This window comes from Phoca vitulina, unplaced genomic scaffold (assembly GCF_004348235.1).
Source record: "Phoca vitulina isolate PV1807 unplaced genomic scaffold, GSC_HSeal_1.0 scaffold89, whole genome shotgun sequence".
In the NCBI taxonomy this organism is placed as follows: Eukaryota; Metazoa; Chordata; class Mammalia; order Carnivora; family Phocidae; genus Phoca; species Phoca vitulina.
In genome coordinates, this window is record NW_022589792.1 from 2,644,748 (window position 1) to 2,664,574 (window position 19,827).

General features: G+C 58.5%; 1 protein-coding gene across 4 annotated transcripts; it reads left to right on the forward strand.

Annotated features, from left to right (window-relative positions):
• Nucleotides 1-48: 48 nt before the first annotated feature.
• Nucleotides 49-19,737, forward strand: NACC1 (nucleus accumbens associated 1). Of its 4 annotated transcripts, XM_032396012.1 has the most exons (8): nt 49-143; nt 923-1,015; nt 14,085-15,035; nt 15,159-15,332; nt 15,935-16,040; nt 16,145-16,242; nt 16,790-17,045; nt 19,547-19,737. In XM_032396012.1, the coding sequence occupies exons 3-8, from the start codon at nt 14,093-14,095 to the stop codon at nt 19,641-19,643; spliced, it is 1,674 nt and encodes a 557-aa protein (XP_032251903.1). In that variant the 5' UTR covers nt 49-143; nt 923-1,015; nt 14,085-14,092; the 3' UTR covers nt 19,644-19,737. The 4 variants fall into 4 exon arrangements, with proteins under 4 accessions (XP_032251903.1, XP_032251902.1, XP_032251905.1 ...); XM_032396011.1 differs by lacking the exons at nt 49-143; nt 923-1,015 and adding an exon at nt 1,295-1,401; XM_032396013.1 differs by lacking the exons at nt 49-143; nt 923-1,015 and adding an exon at nt 13,476-13,812.
• The last annotated feature ends 90 nt before the right edge of the window (nt 19,738-19,827 follow it).

The following is a 19,827-nucleotide window of genomic DNA, read 5'->3' on the forward strand; positions in this document are numbered from 1 at the left end:
AGCCAATCAGCGATGCTACCTACAGTTAGTGGCCGGGATCAAAATGCACGGCGGAAAGCTCGGAAAGTAGTGTGTTTAACCTTAATCACGTCGGCTCCCCCGGGAGGGGACGCGTCACTCGCCCCATTTCACGGATGAGGAAGGTGAGGCTCAGAAAGGGGGCGGTAAGCGGAGAAATTCAACACCTACTGATCGGCTTCTGTGTATTGAGTGCTGTAAGCACACTATTTCAGGCCACTCTGCAGGAACAATTAAGGCTCTGAAGTCAGATTTACTGAGTTTGAATCCCAGTCCTACCACATGGTCTTGGCAAGTTACTTAAACTCTCTGGGCTTCACTTTCCTTATCTGCTAAATAAGAATGCTAGTTTCCAATATAGAGCAAAGATTGAACTACAGAATGCCTGGAAATTGTGCAAAGCAGTCCCTCTTCACGTAATAAGCTCTCGATAGGTTCTAACTGGTGTAGGACCGGAGGAGAGCGTAATGGGCTGCACTGCCTGTGTTCCAGTCCCAGCTCGCCTCACAACTTGTCCTTATCCCTCTCTATGCTTAAGTTTGCTCATTTGCAAAATGGACAGAACTTTTTAACGTTCGTTACTGGGTTGTGGTGAGTTTTAAACGAGTTAGTGCAGGTTAAATGCCTAGAACGGAATCTGGCTTGGCATAAACATAAAATCGTTAACTTTTATTGTCGATTCTTGAGCCTGGGTTTGATTCCTGCCACCTGCCACCACTTACTTGCTGGTGATCTTGAGCAGGTTTTTTTCAGCTGTGTGTGCCTTTCTATAAAGTGTGTACAAGTGTGTTATGATTTCGACTTAAAAATGTTACTGTGAAGTTTAAACGAGATAATTCCCATAAAGAGCCTAAAACAGTGCCTGGCACAATAAATAGAATTCATTGTTGTTTTCGTTTTACAGGAAACGAATGTTCCGAAAGGCAGAGAGACTTGTCCAAGGTCGAGAAAGTAGGAAGTGTAAGGGTCGGGAGTCGAACTCTCCAGCAGACCCAAGGTACTGGCGGGGACCCAAAGGGGCGAAGGCAGAAAACGGGAGATGAAAGCAGAAAACGGAGATGGGAGGAAGGGACGCTCTCGGCGCTCAGCTGGCCTCGCCTCGGGGGCGGGGCCTGGGGCGGTGCGGGGGCGGGGCCGCGGCCGCTCCTCCCCGGCCGGGTTGCGGCGGCGGCGCGGCTTGCGCTCGCTCGGCGCTCGGCTGGGGCGGCCTGGCCCACAATGAATGGCCGCCGCGGCTGCCGCTGCTGCTGAGGCGGAGGCCGCGGAGGCCGCGGAGGCGGAGGCCGAGGCCCCGGCGCAGGGGGGCGCGCCCCGGGCCCAGGCCCGGCTCCAGCCGCCGCTGCGGAGCCCGCCGGGAGCCCCCGGAGCGCGGCCACGGCGCAGGTGAGGCGGCCCGCCCCAGGCCCGGTTCCGGCCTCGTCTCGCCGGGGCGGCCCGAGGGCATCCGAGGGCCGGTTGAGGGCTGAGCGGGGAGGGCCGGGTGAGGGCTCCTCCGACAGAAAAGGAGCCGGGTCCGCAACCTGCACCGTCCCCGGACCGGCGAGTGCGGAGAGGCCCGGCCCTCACTAGCGGCCTTGAGCGTCCAGTCCCGGGCCGGGCCGTGGGGTTTGGGGGTGGTGGGATCGGGCCCAGACCTTCCCCCAACCTCGCTCTCGGCGATTGGGAGGCGCGAGGCTGAGCCGGGGCAGGTGCCGGAGGCCCGGGAAGTTGGAGGGCCGGAGGAGGAAAAGTGAGGAGGCGCCCGGGGAGGCCGGGGGGGAGGGGGAGGAGGAGTCGGGCTTTGGGTCGGCCGAGTGGGGGAGGAGGGGAGAGCGGCGCGGCCGGAGGGAAAGGGCCCGGAGGGGGGGCGGGGAGGGGCCGACTCGCAGGTAGTGTCCGGGCGCCGGAGGAGGTGGGTGGGTCAGGTTACAAGCCTGGGGGCGGCTGAGGAGAAGCTCAGGAAGTGGGGCAGGGTGGGTGTGGGCGGAGTTAGTTCGGGTGGGGGCTGATAGGAGATCCCAGAGATGTTTGCAGGGGTCAGATGAGGTTAGGGCTTGGAGAGATGTTGTGGGGGGAAGGCCAGATATGGGGGCTATCAGGTAGGTTGAGGAACTACTGTAGGAGCTTTGGGAGAGGGGGAAAGCAGCGCCTTTGCGCTAGGCTAGTGGCCGCGAAACGGGGCGTCCCGAGAAACTAGTGTGATCAAAAGGCACATGCCACCTCTTCCCCCACCAGGTGTTAGCTCTGGGCCAGATCTGGGGTCTTTCCTCTTTTCCTCATCCTAGTCAGGCTCTGGGTCTCCGACCTACCTTGTGGACGAGCCTCTGCTGGCTTTTCCAAGGTGCTGGCCCACCCGGTGGGTGTTTGTGTGGGCAGCTTGAGAAAGTCTAGAATACCTAGTTCGGGCATATGTATTTGCAGAGAGGTAGCCCAACGGCCCTTACCTGAGTATCTTGGGATACTAGATTTTTTCTCCCCTTTTTGTGAGCAGAGCTTTGGGGCTCAAACCTAAGGGATGGGACCTCACAGCCACCATCTTATACCGTGGCCTCCCAGGCACCAGCTTCCCAGAGGTGAAGAACGGGGAGGTGAGCCTATAAAGCTCTGTTCATTGTGTCTCAGAGGCTCCTGATGGGGAGAAGGCAGGCCACTGAGGAGATCAAAACCAGTATTTACACCCTGGTCCAGGCCTTTGGGGCTACTGGCCCCAGGGCTCTGCCTGTGGGGTGCTCTTCCTGGGTCAGGCCCTGGGATGAGCTCATTGATTGCTCACCACCACTGGGTCAGCTTAGGCCTTCTCCATGGTAGGAGAAAGCTGAGGCTCCAGGTGGCTTGTCCCAGGTCACACAACTAGACAGTGGCAGACTGGGATTGACTGGCGCTCAGCTGAAACCCACAGTCTCCCAGGCTGGCTTTTGAGGGGCATGACTGGAGGAGCTCACACTGTTCGGGATTGCCTGGTGGGAGTTCTGTACCCAGGCCTTTTCTCTTGCCCATTCCAAGGGATAGGTCCGTACGTTCGTGGACAGTTTTTCTGGTGTGTCCCAGAGGGCTGGAATAGTGGAAGCTTCTTTCTCAGAGGCTTGGTCACACCTCATTTCACACCCACCCCTTCTGGGAGCCAAGAGGTCAGGGGTCACGGAACTATAGGCTGGCAAGGGGAGGCAGTTAGGAGGATGGGGCCTGGCTCCAGAGCTGCATCTTGCTTTGCTTGCCTGGTTTGTCTTTTCCCCTTTTGGGTCCCGGGTCAGACCACCACAGCTTTCCTTCCTTCTCTCTGGGCTAATTGTTACCATTGTGTCCTGGGAACATTGACTTGGGATCTTCAGCCCCTGAGGCAAGAGCCACAGACTGCTGGGTGAAGTGGTATCTCCCAGGCCTGGGTTTAATGATGGGTTGTCATCCTCATTCCCTGCCCTCCCCCAGTCTCCCTGTAGTTCCTAGAACTGATCCCACCTGGGCCGTGCTCTCCTCCTCTCCCTGGCTGGCCTTCTGGCTCTGGGAAGGGGGGCGGGGGGGGACTGGGCCGCAGCCCCACTTAAAGATGCTTTTCCCCTACCTGGTCGGGCCGAGGCTGGCTTCTGTGGCACAGACTGGGGCTCAGGGCTGGGTACTGAGGACAAGGATGGCTACCTCTGTTCACATGGCTGGAATAGGGCCAGAGGCTGGTGGGTGCTGGCCGGGGTGAGTGGATGGCAGAGGAGGGCAGAAGCTGCTTTTTTGTGAGGACGTAGGGGCACACAGACCTGGGGTGCCAAAGAAGGCCAAAATAGCAAGTACAACAAGTAAAGGGACCTGTGGGACAGTTTTGTTTCCCTAGGGTGTCGACTGCCTGCTGGGGCCAGGGGAGCAGCTCTGAATAACAGATCCTGGTGAGGAGGGGGGGATGGAGAATTTCAAATTGGGTGGTCAGGGAAGGCTTGTGGGAGAGCTGAACCCTGAATAAGAAGAAATCAGCCTGGTGGGGGAAGCTGGGGCAGGGAGGAGCGAATGTTCTGGGCAGAGGGGACAGCACATTGAAAGCCTTTATTGAGCATGTGCCAGCCTCCTGCTAAGTACTCTAAATATCTTGTCCTCATGAGGGAAGGAGTGAGGGGTGACCGTAGTGTGAAGATGGAAGACCCTTAGTGCCATTTGCAGGAAAGCGCCCAGTCTCAGGGTCTTCTGGATCTCCCCACTGCCCCCAGCTGAAAGTCCAGACGCCTTGGCCTGCATCCAGGCCTTTTAAAGTCTGGGGCCCAGGCCAGGCAGTGGGGAGCCCTAGTGAGCCAGGCTGTGAGGACGGCTGAGTTTCTGTCGGTCTTGGAGGATCCGTTGGCGGTTGGTCCAGCCAGGTCTGACTCAGAGTTCATCAGGGTCAGTGCCAGAGCCAGTGATGGAGAAGGGAGCCTGTGTTTGAGGCGACGATGAACCTCCTTCCTGGGCTTGAAGACAAGTTGGCAGTGCTTGAACAGCCTGTGCTTCCTCTCTTGGGTCCTTCCGGCTCCTCATCACCCTTCCCCCCTTCCCCAGGCCCTTGGTGCTTATTGTGCCTAGCAGGAGCGTGCAGGCCCGTCTCCCTGCCTCTGCTCCTGGGTCCCCTTGGCTGAGAATGCCATCCCTCCGTCTCCCCCTGGAGAGCCCTTCGAGCTACAGGGGTTGGGAAGTGGGACCGGTCTGGTGGCGGTTACAGGTTGGGCCCAGTGTCTGGTTGTGGTCATCGTCCCATCTCTCCTGTGCCGCCTCCTTCGGTCAAGGTCTCAGCATTCTTTTTTTTTTTTTTTTTATTTTAAAGATTTTATTTATTTATTTGAGAGAGAGAGAATGAGACAGAGAGAGCACATGAGAGGGGGGAGGGTCAGAGGGAGAAGCAGACTCCCCGCCGAGCAGGGAGCCCGATGCGGGACTCGATCCAGGGACTCCAGGATCATGACCTGAGCCGAAGGCAGTCGCTTAACCAACTGAGCCACCCAGGTGCCCAAGGTCTCAGCATTCTTAGAGATCCAAGAGCCCCCTGTGAGGACAGCGACTCTGTTTTCTGAATTAAGCAGGGGTTGGACAAAGGTGAGCAAACATGGTATAGTGGACAGTCTGCTTCCACCATTAGCACCACCCTGCTCGGCCCTGAGATCCTGGGCCTCGTTTGTGACCTGGGCATCTCTCATTTCCTCCTCTGTTAAGTGGGGACCAGCAGGCACACCTGTGCAGCAGTGGTTCTCAATCAGGGATGATTCTGCCTCCTCTCAAGGGATGCTTGGGGAATGTCTGGAGACATTTTTAGTTGTCACAGCCGGGGCTGGTTCTGGCCTCTAGTGGGTGTAGAGGCTAGGGATGCTGCTCAACATCATAAAAAATGTACAGGGCAGTTCTCCTCCCCAAAGAATGATCTGGCCCCAGTGGCTGCAGGGCCAAGGTCAGGGGATCCTCGCTGTGTTGTTACCATGCGGAACGCAGTGGTTGGCATCTGGGGTGTGTGATGATACTGGGAAGGCGGTGGGGAGCACCCAGGAAGTACTGCCCGATTGATCACGAAATGGCATGAGGTTCTGGGAGCTGGCAAGTGGTGTAGGATGTCTCCGCTGCTGTCTGAGACTTTACAGCCCTGCAAGGGGCTTGGGACGAATAGAAGGGGACATAACTAAATAATCACAGCTGGCGTTACTGGGTACCAGTCGCAGGGTAAGCACCAATCTACCATGTGGCTTGCTGGTTTAACCCTTGAGACAGCCTTGTGCGGTAGCTGCCACCATCCAGCCCATTCTATAGCTGGGAAGACTGATGTCAGGGGGCGAGTACTGCTCTGGGTGCATGTTTTCTGGCAGCATAGAGGAAGGGAAGCACAGTTCTAAGCAGGAAGCTTTGAGCTTCGGGCAGGATAATAGGATTCAGATTCTCAGGCCCTGCTGAGGCCCCGCATGGTCTCCCAGCACCTGTCAACAAGCCCCATCCCAGTAGCCATGTGCCCTGTGGCCCTACCAGCCTCCTTCATCAGCTGCACCGGTGTCCCCTCAGGGCCTTCACGCTTGCCGCTCCCTTCACCACCCTTAGCGTGGCTACTGCCACCAGGTCCTTCAAGTCTGAAGGCCCCAGGGATTAGGGTGTTAACTCAGAAAGGTGGGCCAGTGGGGGGTGGGGGAGCTGCTGCAGACCCAGGCCAGATTCCCCAGGGCTGCAAGGAGGGAGTGGGAGGAGAGAGAGAGAAGCATTGGGCTAGACTGCTCATCCTCAGAGATGGCAGGGAGGGGAAGAAGGGTGGAAAGTGGCTAGGGGAGGCTGGGCAGAGGAGAAGGCCTCCCCCAGGGGAGCAGAAGGAGCAGCACCCCGTCTGGCCCTCAGAGGGCACCCAGGACCCCATTTCTGGAGAGACACATCCAGTGAGGGTAAAGAGCCCCAGCTCTGGCCTTGGCCTGTCTTGGCTTCCCTTCTTGGCTCTGGCCTCTCTGAGCCCCAGTTTTCCCGTCCACAAAATGGGTCTGGCCACAGTAGCTATGTGCCTTGGGGAGCGATGGGACCACGTAAAGCATGAGCTTGGCAGGGGCCAGCCATGGTCAGGAAGCCTCAGCTGCTGTTACCTCTGGATTCTGGGACAGGAGCCAGACACGGCCTCGGTGAGTTCCTGGGCCTTGCTCTCCTCACCCAGAAAATGGCGGGAAGAGTCATTTCTGCCTCAGAAACTAGCAAGAAGTATAATCCGAGCCCTTGCCAGGCACCGTGCACCGCAGGGGCGATGTGAATGCTAATTGCCAGCTATCACCCTGTCACAAATCCTGTCACAAACCCTGTCACCCACCGTGGATTTAATGGCAGCTTTTTGGGGAAAAAGAGAATGAATTAAATGTGCACGTACTTTAAAAATGCCTACAGCAGGGGGGCGCCTGGCTGAAGAGCATGCGACTCTTAATCTTGGGACTCTTAACCTTGGGGTCACGAGTTCCAGCTTCAACGTTGGTTGTAGAGATTACAAAGATAAATAAATAAAAAGTTAAAAAAAAATGCAGACAGTAGGGATCTGTACAGTCAGATAACACTTTGTTCTTCGCTAGCAAGTGTTTGCCTAAGCTGTCTTCCAATTCAGCTCCTACAGAGGGTCCGAATGGCTCTGGGCCAGGAAGGCTCCTCAGCAGCCTGGGGGTGGGGGGGTGTGTCCTCCCACCCCACCCCCCTTTACTCTGACTGCACGCTGAGCTACATGAAGGATTGTGGGGCTTTCCAAGGGCTTTTGGTTCTTCTACTTGGAGTTGGTGGTTTCCCTTAATTGGCTTACGTGTCCCTGGGCAGCTCGCTGCTTCCCTGGAAGGTCAGCGGGAAAGACAGCCCGTGGTGGTGTCATACGTCTGTACCCCTAGCTTCTGCTGCCCGGGGAATTTGGGGCTCCCTCTCCAGACCACTGGCAGTTTCCACTCCCACCCGGGCATGATTGGCCGGTAGTGTGAGCAGTTGGTGGGAATCCAAACCTCTGTTACACCGAGCCCAGAGCGGGACCCTGACTGCGGGCCGCCCACCTGGTGCGGCTGCCAGAGGAGGGCACCTGTCTGCGCAGCCCCCTCCGCACTGGCCCTGGGGACCGCCCCTGTGGCGTGGATGGCACTCCGGGCCCAGCTTAGAGACTTTTTCTGAGTCACACTGTTGGAGTCACGCTAACGTGGAACAAAACAGGGAGTGAGGTTGGAAGTAATGGCAATAATTCTTCATTTCACAAACAACTATTGAGCACCCATCGTGTGCTGATCTGATCTAGAGACAGCGGACACCGCGATATGAACCAGAGAGGCAGGCACCGTGCCCTGGTGGAGGTGACACAAAGCCCAAGACGCATCTAGTTAGCTAGACGGCAGGAAGCGCCAGGGAGGACAAATGAAGCCGGAGAAGCATAGAGTCGGGGTTGGGAGAGGTTCTGTCTTGGGAAGTTCGAGCCAGGTTACGACTGGGAGGATATGAGGAGCTGTGGCCATCTCCGAGACCGCATGCTAGGAAGTCCGAGAGCCGGGGGTGAAAACTGGTTTTGAAAGAGTTTGGGGTCGAATCTGAGGGTCTTGTCCTGAGCGAGGAGGGCTGGAGCTGGCAACAGCTACGGCCAGCGGACTGGGGCGGAGTTGGGTTGTCAGCACGTTGAGTTGGTATCTGGGACATCTGCAGGCCCGGCACCCACAGGAAGTCCAGGCCAGGGGCTCCGTGGGGCAGTTGGAGGTGAGTGGATGGTACTTCTAGCCTGTCTTGAGTCAGCCTGCCGTGATAAAACGCTGTAGACCGGGTGGCTTAAGCAACAGACAGTGCTTACGGTTCTGGGGGCTGGAGGTCTGCGATCAGGTGTGCCCACTGGGCCTTGGTGCGCGTGCTTAGAGAGAGAAACCTCTAAGGACACCAGTCCTAGCAGATCAGGGCCCCACTTCTATGTCCTTGTTTAATCTTAATTACCTCCTAAAGACTGTATCTCCAAATACAGACACGTTGGGGGTTAGGATTTCAACATACGCATTGGGGTGAGGGGCACAGTTTGGTCCAGAGCAGAGCCCTGAGTCTGGGTTCAATCCCCAGGAGGAGAGAGGTTGACCAAGGATGGAGCGCAGCATCAGCCTTTATTTACCTTTAGTTTCTGGAAAGACCATGCCTGCTCCTCCCCCAGGGCTCTGCACGACTTCCCCGGACATTGAGGGCTACGCTCCCATCCCACTACTGCCTCATTAGACCCCCCCCCCCCCATATCGCTCTAATGTCACCTCTTCTGGGCAAGATCAGAGGCCCAGGTATGCAGCATGTTAATCTGTGTGACTCTGGATGTATGGCCACATTCCCCATTGGACCATGAGCCCTTGGAGGCAGGCCTTGTCTCAGTCCTGGCCTGCCCCAGGCTCCCAGGCACTTCATGCCCCAGGCAGGCGCTTGGCAAATATTTATTGAGTGACTTGGGAGGTCATGGAAACCGTGTGCTGGGCCCTTGCATCTCACTGGGAGACCTGCTCACATTTGTGGCCAGGACACTAGCGATGCTAGGAGGGTCCCTTCGGCCCTCTTTAGGGCTGGGGGCTGCCCCTTCCCTTGGGGGGTTCTGAAGACCCCAGAAGATGGACAGGCTATTATGCCAAGTTCTGAGGAGAGAGGATTCAAATGGTTTTGTGCCCTAACGGAGTCTATAGTCAAATGGGATTTAGTGTTCTCAGAGGTAAGCATAAGGGCGCGGTGGATGGGTGGTGGAGAGAGTGTGCAGAAGGGGGGATCTCTAGTCTGGAGAATTCTCAGAGCCGGGGGTGATGGAGCGTGGGAGAGGAGGATGTAGGCAGTGGGAGGAAAAGGGGACTACAGGCAGGGTGCACAGCTTGGGCAAAGGCCTGGCTGGGTGGGAGAGCCATGCAGTGTGCTTGGTGGGGACAGAATTGTTGGATGGTGTAGAGACCCCCAACTCTTGGCTCCATCACATCTCTTCCTAGGCAGCAGGTGACCGAGGCCAGGTAGGTACCAGGTACTTAGTTAGACCTGTTTTTTTCTGGGAGCCCATTATGGCTCCGTGGTCCTCCCCACCGCCCCCACCCCCCCGCCCAGGGCTGGTGTGGGGAAGGGGCTTCACGCAGAGCCAGGGTAGCTGTTCCTTCTGAGTCCAGAGGACTGGATTGGGGTAGTTGCCCAGGGATGAGAGGAGGGAGGGGAAGCTGGGGGTGGCCTTTTACTGCTTCTAAAACCAGCCAAGGCCTTGCTTTCCCCTGTCCTTGCAGGGGCAACAAGGCCATGAAGGGTTTCTGCAACTCAAGACCTGCGCTGGGTGGGGAGGGGAGATCCCTGGGCACTGATCGCTTGAGCCATTTGTACCAATTGTCTCCCTTCCCCTCCCAAATGGTTAGTCAAAGGCTTCAAAGCCCTAGGTGCTGGGCTCTGAGGCTGGGGTTCACAAGGCTTGGGGAACCCCAGCCTGAATGTCGGGTGGCTCTTACCCTCGGGGGCCCCTCCCTGTGCGTGTTCCCTCCTGTTACCGCAGGGACCTCCGCACACCTGTTGCTGAGCTTGCCCTAATCGGTCAGCCTGTGCTGATTGCCAGTGAGGGGTCAGGCCCTGAAGGCCAGCTGCCGGGGAAGGAGCAGGGCTGCCCTTCAGTCCCTGCTTATCAAGTGGGGCAGTCGTAGCGCTCCCCTGTGGAGGGGACCCGGAGGGGAGGGGGGGGGAGGGGACCCGGAGGAGAGCGCCTGCAGCAGCACCTGGCGTGCTGAACACGGCTGGGAGCACCCCTCAGAATGCCCTCTGCGGCCCCTGGGTGCAGCACAGCCCCCACCAGCTGCTGCGTCCCAAACTGGAGTCGTTTAGTCTTGCCTTGGTGCTCCCTCTTTGCAGCCGCTCACTCGTGAGTCTGACTGTCCCCTCTGTCCCTGTCCCTGTCCCTGCCGCCTGCCCCCACCACTGGCCCAGCCCTCAGTGTCTCACCTGTTTCCGTTCTCCACGCTGCTGCTGGGAGTTCGCCGGTGGTCTGGGCCTGCGCCTCCCTTGCTCCAGGCTTCCCCCTGCTCCCAGAAACATTTGTCCTCACCAGGCCAGGCACCCCCTGTCCCACACCCTTCCCAGCAGCCCTGTTGCCCCTGCACTCCCCTCGAGGCAGCACTGGCTTCCTGGGGGTCTCCACACTGCACTGCACTTCTTCCTGCCCCAGACAGTTGCTCTCTGTCCCCGTGTCTTTGCCTTTACTCCCAGAGTCAGCCCCTCAGTGACACCCCAGTTGTATCACTCCCTGTGTCTCCCCACCAGACGACTGCGTGTGGAGACAGCCAGTCTTCTTTAGAGCTGTGTCCCCTGAGCCGTGCGGTTTATCAGGGTGGGTTGGATGAATGAGTCCCCATTTTACAGCTGAACAAACCAAGGCACAGAGGTGAGGGGCTGGCATCTGAAAGCAGGTCTGGGGTTGGGAGGTGCTCTGACTCCACCACAGACCTCCCCTGTGTCAGTCCTCCCCCTTACGGTGGGAGCCTTCCAAGCTGGGGGTCCAGAGCTCTCTTTCAGGGACTGGGAGCTAGCCTCTCCCTTGACCCCCTTGACTCTGGTCACTTGGGCCCCAGTACCTGGAGCGGCTTCATTTTGGCAGCCTTGGGAGTTGGGTTGGGGCTGTGAAGCCCCTGGAGCAGGCTCTGGGTTCTGTCCTTTGCCTGCACTCAGTGCCTCAGTTTCTCCTGTCTCCAAACAGAGGGTCAGCTTCTAGCCCATCTGGCACTGAGTTTGAGGCCCTGGAAGGAGTGTGCTCCTTCTGATGGGAGGGTCCTTGTCTCCGCCTCGCCCCCTGATGACCCTAAATTGTTTTTCCTGGCAGTGATCGTGATTTTGATGATGACAAGGAGGCAAAGGGCACAGCCAAGGGAAATCACAAGTTTCAATGCCCGCACAGACCCTGGTTTGAATCTTGTCCCTACTACTTACTCACCAATGACCTTGGGACAGTTCTTAGCTTCCCCATGGCCTCGGTTTTCCCATCTGAGAACTAGGAGTATGAAATCGGCCCCATAGGTTTGCTAAGAGGGTTCAAAGAACTTCCTGCAGGTCACCTGTCAGCTCTTTGGAAGCATGGTTGCTGGGAGGGGCGGGGCCTGCTGGTGTCTCGGGGTTCCAGCACATGTAGCAGCTTAGTGAGGACAGACTGAATTTGCACGATTGGGTTGGTCTTACCAACATTGGTTTCCAAACGGAGAAGTAGAGATTTGAGTTCCTGCTCTCAGGAGCGAGTTGGTTCTGGAGCCAGCACGCACTTGTCCATGAGTGCATGGCTGCTTCTCTTCGTCTGTACAGCCTTCTGTGAGCCCGGGGGTACCAGATCGGGCCGCTGTGTCCCAGCGCTCTGCCCATGGAGGCAGCTCAGAATGGACTCACTAGTCAATGAGAGATGTGAAAGATGCATGAAAGCTAATCTGGGAATGAGGGGAAACAGCTGGGGGCTCTAGTTGGTACCTGCCCCAGGGCCTTTGCACACCTGCTTTCCTCCTTTCTCCTTACCAGCCCGACTCTTCTCATACCCACACTGCCCATTCAGGACCACCGCCTTCTATATTTTAATAGAATTGCAGGGACTCACTTTTACTATGGGTATAGTCGTAAAGCCACATTGTCCTTCAGAGCCCTTTTATGAGTGCTCTCGGAGTATTGGACATGCCCAGTTCTGGATTGGAATGTGCTGGAATGTGCACTGATGGAATAGGCTGTGCTGCAGAAATTCACATTTGAGAGGTGCCTGCGCTCCCTGCGCAGGGTCACAAACAGTTCCTTTTTTTTTTTTTTTTTTAAAGATTATTCTTATGTATTTGGGCGGGGGGGCAGAGGAAAAGGGAGAGAGAATCCCAGGCGGACTCTGTGCTGAGCATGGAACATACTATCTATTTTTGTAAATAAGCAGTATGATCACCAGGATCAAAAGAGTGTTTATGGCAAGTATGGATTCTTTCTTTCTTCCTTCCTCGGCTTTATTGAGATGCACATACCATGGAGTCCATTTAAAGTGTACAATTGAACAGTTTTTAGTACAGTTGAACCTTGAATGACGAGTGGGTTGGGGCACTAACACCCCCACCAGTGCGCGTACGAAGTCAAAGGTCCACATACAACTTTTGACTCCCCCAAAACTTAACAGCCTACAGGTGACCAGAAGCCTTACTGATAACATAAACAGTCAGTTAACACGTGTTTTGTATATTGTATGTGTTAAGTACAATAAAATAAGCTAGAGAAAAAAGTTACTAAGAAAATCCTAAGATTTGCTGGCCGGCTCAGTCAGTAGATGGGACTCTTGATCTTGGGGTCGTGAGTCTGAACCCCACCTTGGGTGTAGAGATTACTAAAAAAAAAAAAAATCATAAGGAAGAGAGAATACATTTACAGTCCTGAACTATTGAAAAATTCTGCGTATAAGTGGACCCACACAGTTCAAACCCCTGGTGTTTGAAGATAAACTAGGTATATTCAGAGTTGGGTGCGTATGCCTACAATTTTAGACCATTTTACGTTAGGGCCAGAAGAAACCCCCGCATCCTTCTGCTTGCCACCCCACACCCCACCTAGCCCCTGGCAACCACTAGTCTGCTTGTTTTGGCTCCGGATTTGCCCATTTTAGACATGTTACATAAATGGGATCATACAATACACAGTTCTTTTGTCCGCCTTCTTGCATTTAGCATATTGTTTTCAAGGTTCACCCATAGAATAGTATGTATCAGTGCTTCATTCCTTTATATGGCTGAATAATATTCCATTATATGGCTGGACCGTATTTCATTTTATTTTAGCCATTCATCAGTCGACGGACGTTTGGGTTGTTCCCCTCTTTCTGGCGATCGCGAATGGTGCCGTATACATTCACGTACAGGTGTTTCTGTGGATGTAGGTGTTCATTTCTCTTGGCTATAATTCTGAGGAATGGAATTGCTGGGTCATGTGGTAGTTCCATGTTTAATCATTTGAGGAACTGCCAGACTGTTTTCCATAGCAACCGCACCATTTTACATTCCCACCCGCAGTGTAGGAGGATTCCGATCTCCTCCTTGCCAACACTTGTTGTCTGTCTTTTTTATTCTCGCCAGCCTAGCTGGTACGAAATGGTGTTTCGTTGTGGTGTGCATTTGCATTATCCCTGCCGACTAGTGATGTTCCCGTGCAGCCTCAGGGTTTCTTGAGTGGTCATTCAGTCATTCAGCCAGCAGTGATCGGGGGTCACGGGCTCAGTGCTGCGGACGCAGTGTGAAGACTCTGATGCCCCTGCCCCTTGGGGGTTTCGGTGCCAGTGCCCTTCAGAGTTACCTAACCGTGCGTGTCGTGCTCGTGATGGTTAACGCTCATGGAGTTCACACTGTGTTAACTCATTTCGTGTTCAGACACACACGTGTAAGTATGCTTTTGCCCGCCCCTTGTCTGTAAGGGACAGCCGGCAGCCACCCGGGCCTGGAGCTGACATGACTGATTTGACAGTCTGTCCTAGAGGCCAGTCCGTGCCGGGACCGAGGGTGTGGGTGGCACCGGGCGATTCTCACCCTGTGGATGTCTGCCCCCACGTGTCTCCCCGCAGCAGGTGAGGGTCGTGAGAGGGGTGCGCTGAGTCTGCTGCCTGACCCCGTGTCTCCGTCTGTCTCGCCCCTGTCCCCCCCTCCCCCGTGCAGCTGCCGCCATGGCCCAGACCCTGCAGATGGAGATCCCGAACTTCGGCAACAGCATCCTGGAGTGTCTGAACGAGCAGCGGCTGCAGGGCCTGTACTGTGACGTGTCCGTGGTCGTCAAGGGCCACGCCTTCAAAGCCCACCGGGCCGTGCTGGCGGCCAGCAGCTCCTACTTCCGGGACCTGTTCAACAGCAGCCGGAGCGCGGTGGTGGAGCTGCCGGCCGCCGTGCAGCCCCAGTCCTTCCAGCGGATCCTCAGCTTCTGCTACACGGGCCGGCTGAGCATGAACGTGGGCGACCAGTTCCTGCTCATGTACACGGCCGGCTTCCTGCAGATCCAGGAGATCATGGAGAAGGGCACCGAGTTCTTCCTCAAGGTGAGCTCCCCCAGCTGCGACTCGCAGGGCCTGCACGCCGAGGAGGCCCCGTCGTCCGAGCCCCAGAGCCCTGTGGCGCAGACGTCAAGCTGGCCAGCCTGTGGCACCCCGCTGCCCCTCGTGTCCCGGGTCAAGACGGAGCAGCAGGAGTCGGACTCCGTGCAGTGCACGCCGGTGGCCAAGCGGCTGTGGGACAGCGGCAGCAGCGGTGGCGGCAATGGCAGCCGCAAGATGGCCAAGTTCTCCACACCGGACCTGGCTGCCAACCGGCCGCCCCAGCAGGCCCCGGTGGTGGCGGCGGCGCAGCCGGCCGGGGGGGCTGTGGCGGCGGCGGCGGGGGCCGGCACTGGGCAGCCGGCCGGGGGGGCGGCGGCGGCAGGGGGCATGGTGAGCGGGCCCAGCACGTCAGAGCGGACCAGCCCGGGCACCTCGAGCGCCTATACCAGCGACAGCCCTGGCTCCTACCACAACGAGGAGGACGAGGAGGAGGACGCAGGCGAGGAGGGCACGGACGAGCAGTACCGGCAGATCTGCAACATGTACACCATGTACAGCATGATGAATGTTGGCCAGACAGGTGAGGTGCCCGCCCTGCCCACCCCTCCCCAGCCCGGCCCCTGCTTCCCACCCCCCCTCCCCCCGGCAGCCCCCCCCCGTCCCGTCCCCGACACATGCTGCTCTCTGCCCACCCCCCACGAAGCCGAGAAGGTGGAGGCCCTCCCCGAGCAGGTGGCCCCCGAGTCCCGGAATCGCATCCGGGTACGGCAAGACCTGGCGTCTCTCCCAGCTGAGCTCATCAACCAGATTGGCAACCGCTGCCACCCCAAGCTCTACGATGAGGGTGACCCCTCCGAGAAGCTGGAGCTGGTGACAGGTGGGCCAGCATCACTTCCTGCCCAGATTCCCCGCTTCCTCCCATGTTGGGCCTCTGTGCCCTCCGAGCCAGTGGCTTGTGGGGTGGTGGTTAGGAGCCAGGGACTTGGGGTCCAACCCCACCCCTGCTGCCACCCACTGGCTGTGTCCTAGGGCAGCTGACCCCACCCCACCCCCCGCCCTGGCACTGATACGTGCCAGAGAGTGGCCTCCAGGTTTCCACCCCAGAGGCTGGTATGAGCGTTGGCTGGCATCGTTGGCCACACGGGGAGATGAGCGGCTTCATAGGGTGGTTGGAGGGTTGACTAACAGAGCGGTTAAGGATCTTGGCGTCAGGGTGCCTTGGTGTGAGCTTCCACTGCCTGTTCTTTTTGATGCCCAGGTGGTTGTGTGGGCAAAAGCCACACATGCGCAAGCAGGGCTCGGCATGTTGTAGGTGCCCCGTGGACAGTGGCACCACCAGCTGTCCTTTCCTGATCGCTGACGAGGCCATGCTGGGGCGAGTTGTCAGGGAGCGTCTTGGCCGGGCCCAGGCCAGGGCCTGGCCAAGTGGGGAACGTGGCAGTCTGGGGCCCCCGGCCACCCTCCTGCTCCCCACTCCAGGCACCAACGTGTACATCACGAGGGCGCAGCTCATGAACTGCCACGTCAGCGCGGGCACGCGGCACAAGGTCCTGCTGCGGCGCCTCCTGGCCTCCTTCTTTGACCGGTGAGGCCCTCCCAGAGCCCGGATGGAGGGGAGGGGAGGGGGGCTGCCCCCGGCCCCCCCGCCGCAGGGGGCCTGACTCCCCTCCCTCATGCCCCCCACCTCAGGAACACGCTGGCTAACAGCTGTGGCACCGGCATCCGCTCTTCCTCCAACAACCCCAGCCGCAAACCGCTGGACAGTCGCGTCCTGCACGCTGTCAAGTGTGAGTGTCTGGCTTTCTGGAGTCAGGCTGGGGTGGGGTCTGGGCCAGGCAGATGGTCCTCTTCGCTGATAGGTGGGTGGGGGTTAGTGTTAAGAAGGATTCTGAGGCTCAGTCTGGACTTGTCGGGAAGAGGGCTGGGATGGGTCAGAGATTTCTTCATAGTGGGGGGGGTGGTCCTTTGGGAGTCGTGGGAGCGATGAAGCAGCCAGGCCCCAGCCATTTGTCGGGAGGGAGGTCTAGGTTTTCACGTGGCATCTTCCCATTCCTAAACTCTGGCAAATGACCCAGGTTTTTCAAGAGCACTGGGCCACCCTCTCAAGCCCCATGCGTGGCCGAGCTCAGTCAGGCATGGGGCCAGCTGATGTGGTTTAGTGTCCTGGCTTGCGAGTCCTCCATTCCATCACCTCTGAGGGGGGTTCGGGTGTTGCGCGCGTGCATGTGTGTGTGCGTGTGTTTGGGCATCAAGGAGTAGTGTGGCCGAGTGTCTGTCGTCAAGGTGAGAGGCCAGGGCCACGCTGTGCCTGAGCCATCGACTCTGCCCTCACAGACTACTGCCAGAACTTCGCTCCCAACTTCAAGGAGAGCGAGATGAACGCCATCGCAGCTGACATGTGCACCAATGCCCGCCGCGTTGTGCGGAAGAGCTGGATCCCCAAGCTCAAGGTGCTCATGGCCGAGGGCGACGCCTACACCACCTTCATCAGCGACACGGGCAAGATAGAGCCGGACATGATGGGCGTGGAGCACAGCTTCGAGACGGCCAGCCACGACGGCGAGGCCGGCCCCTCGGCCGAGGCCCTCCAGTAACTACCACCGGACCCTCCCCGCGGGGCCGTCACACTCCCCTCCCTTCCCCCCCGTCACACCCGCCCACCATCTTGGTCACGAGCTACTGTCTGTCCCTCCCCAGGACCCGCGGGGGGCGCTGCATGCTCCCAGCCCCTCTGCCTCCCCATCCCACTCTCCGACCCCCATCTGAGCGGCTAGGAGAGGGCAGCAGCTGGTGCGGGCTCTGCGCTGCCTCTCTCGTGCGCTCGGGCACCGTCGGGGGGCCTCCGCTCCCCCTCCCCTAACCCCCAGCTGTGGTCTCCCCACTCACCAGGCCGGGTGTGGGGAGGGGCCGGCCTGGGGGGCTCAGGAAGGCCCCCTCCCCAGGCCCTGGGCCCCTTGCTGCACCCCCTTGGGACTTGCAGGGGCCCCAGGGTTCTCAGGACCCCTCCTGCCACCACCTCCCAGTGCTTCCATGTTTCCAAAAGCGCCTTCCTGTCTCCCTCGTCTGTCCCTGCGCCTGGGGGCTGGGGTAGGCGAGGCTGAGGGGACTGCCCATTTCACAGCTGAGGGAACCGAGGCTCAGAGGAACTCCACCATTGACCTAAGGTGGTGGGTGGTGGTGGGCCCAGTGCCCTTCTCTCTCCCCCACCCCGTGCCCACCTCTGTTGCCCCCGTCTGTCTCCTGGGGCCTGAGAGGGGCAGGTCCCGAGTCGGGGGCTCTTGGGGGCAGACCGAGGGTCTCGGCGAATAGAACGAGAGGTTTCCTGGGCTCACAGAAGTGTGTGCGTGTGAGTGCGCGCGTGTGTGTGTAGAAGTTGTGCTTTTAAACAAATGAAGATATGAGAGGCAGTAGGGCCAGGGCTGGAAGTCAGGGGAGCAGGCTGGGGGGCTGTTGCCCTTCCCCCACCACCACCCCCCGCCCTGCCCCCTGTACATACTTTTTAAAGCATTTTTTTAGCTAATGAAATATTGAAGTATAAGATTCCTTTTATTTTTCAAACCAACGGGACTGTGTCTGATGTCCCCTTCGGTCCCCGGGGACATGGCAGGCAGGACGGGGTGGGGGCTGGGGGCGGGCTGAATGCGTGCGTGTGTGTGGAGTGTGGGTGCGCATTTCTGAGGTGGGGACTTGGCCGGGCCTCTGCTTGGGCTCCTGTGGGTCTGACCAGGTCCCCCCCTTGCTCCGCTGCTCTCCAGCGGGGCTCCATTTGAAGGGTGGCCGTGGCCTTGGCCCATTGGCTGAGCCCAGCTTCTGGGGACGAGGCAGGGCCTGCTTCCATTGTTAGCAGTTTGCAGAATTTTCTCTAACCATTCCTCTCTTTAGATCCTCGCCCAGCGCGAGGGGTTTTGTTTTTTTGAGTTTTACATGTGAACTCTGGAGGGTTTTTTTTTTTTTTTTTAACTCCCTGTCCCCTCCACACTGGGTGTCCTTTCTTCACAATTTTCACCTTTTTCTCTTTAGCCCCGTCCCCACTGCCTCTCGTCTCCTTCCCGATCTGACCGGCCCATTGCTCCCATTGCTCCCAGCGGCCTCTCCAGAGGCAGGGGGATTGCCGGAGGTGGGGCGGGGGTTGGCCAGCCCTGATGGGACCTTTGGAATCTGACTTGGAGGCCTCCCCCACCGCCCAGCAGCCCCCACCGGTCTGTGAGGGGGTCCCTCCTGACATCTCATTGTGGGGGTGTGGGGGGGTGTCTGGTCTGGCCAGGGTCCTGGCACTCTGCTTTCCTGGCCTGGCCCCTGCACCTTAGCCCTCAGCTGGCCCAGTGTATGGGGGGAGTCGACGCCCCAGCTAAAGCACAAGCACCTTAGTCGCACCTCCCCCACGCCCTTGTCCTGGCCTTGACATCCTACCCCAGCATCGATCCCAAAGCACAATATCCTGGTCACTTGGCAAGCTGCCGGGCTGGCCAAGGCCGAGGGGCCTGCCAGGGCTCCAGGCAGAGCCCACAAGGAAGGAGTCCCTAGGCGCTCCCCTCCTTCCAGGCCTTAGCAGGGGCCAGCTCTCTGGGACTGGGGTCTTCTCCCTCCCCACCCCTTTGTCCTGGACAGGCCCCTGCCCAGCCCCTCCCTGCCTTGTCCTCGGGTGGGGCTTGCCCCTGTCCCTCCTCCAAGCCCCTGCAGCACTGGGTTGGGTGGCAGAGCCCTCTCATTTCAGGGACCCCAGGAGGTGCCCCTGGCTCCCGGGACTGTGTGTTTGGTGGGGGGAGGGGAGGGGAGGGGCCGGGCAGGGGTGCAGGGGAGGAAACTCCTCACCAGGAGAGCCAAAGACAGGGTTGTGCCTTACCCCAGGAGCCACCCCTGCGCCCCTCCCACCCCGCCCTCCCCACCTCTTGGGCGGCCTGCTGCTTTTCCTTCTCTCCCTCCCCTCCCCTGCCCTGCTCTGAGCTGCATGGTCCCCCCACCCCGGGCAGCCCAGGGAGGAGCACGAATGGAGAATCACCAACCAACGCAAAAAAAAAAAAAAAAAAAAAAGACTGTGGGCCCCCCCCTCCGCCTCCCCTGGCCGCCCACTCACCCGCCTCTTTCACGCAGGACAGACCGCCCGCCCTGTCCGTGTGAAGTGCCAACGCCCTCCCCGCCCTGGGCCGACCCCCCACTCCCCGGGCCCGTAAGTGAGATTGCACATTAACTACTGTAAGGAGAGGAGCCGCACTGGGAAATGTGAACCATGAGAATATCAGTGACACTGATGAGGAGAATAAACTAAACGCCTTTGTAACAGCCCTGCCGCATTCTGCTCTCTGGGGGCGCGGGGCCCAGGAAGGGACAGTTGCTGCACACGAAGGCTCAGTGTGCTCAGGAACAGCCATTCC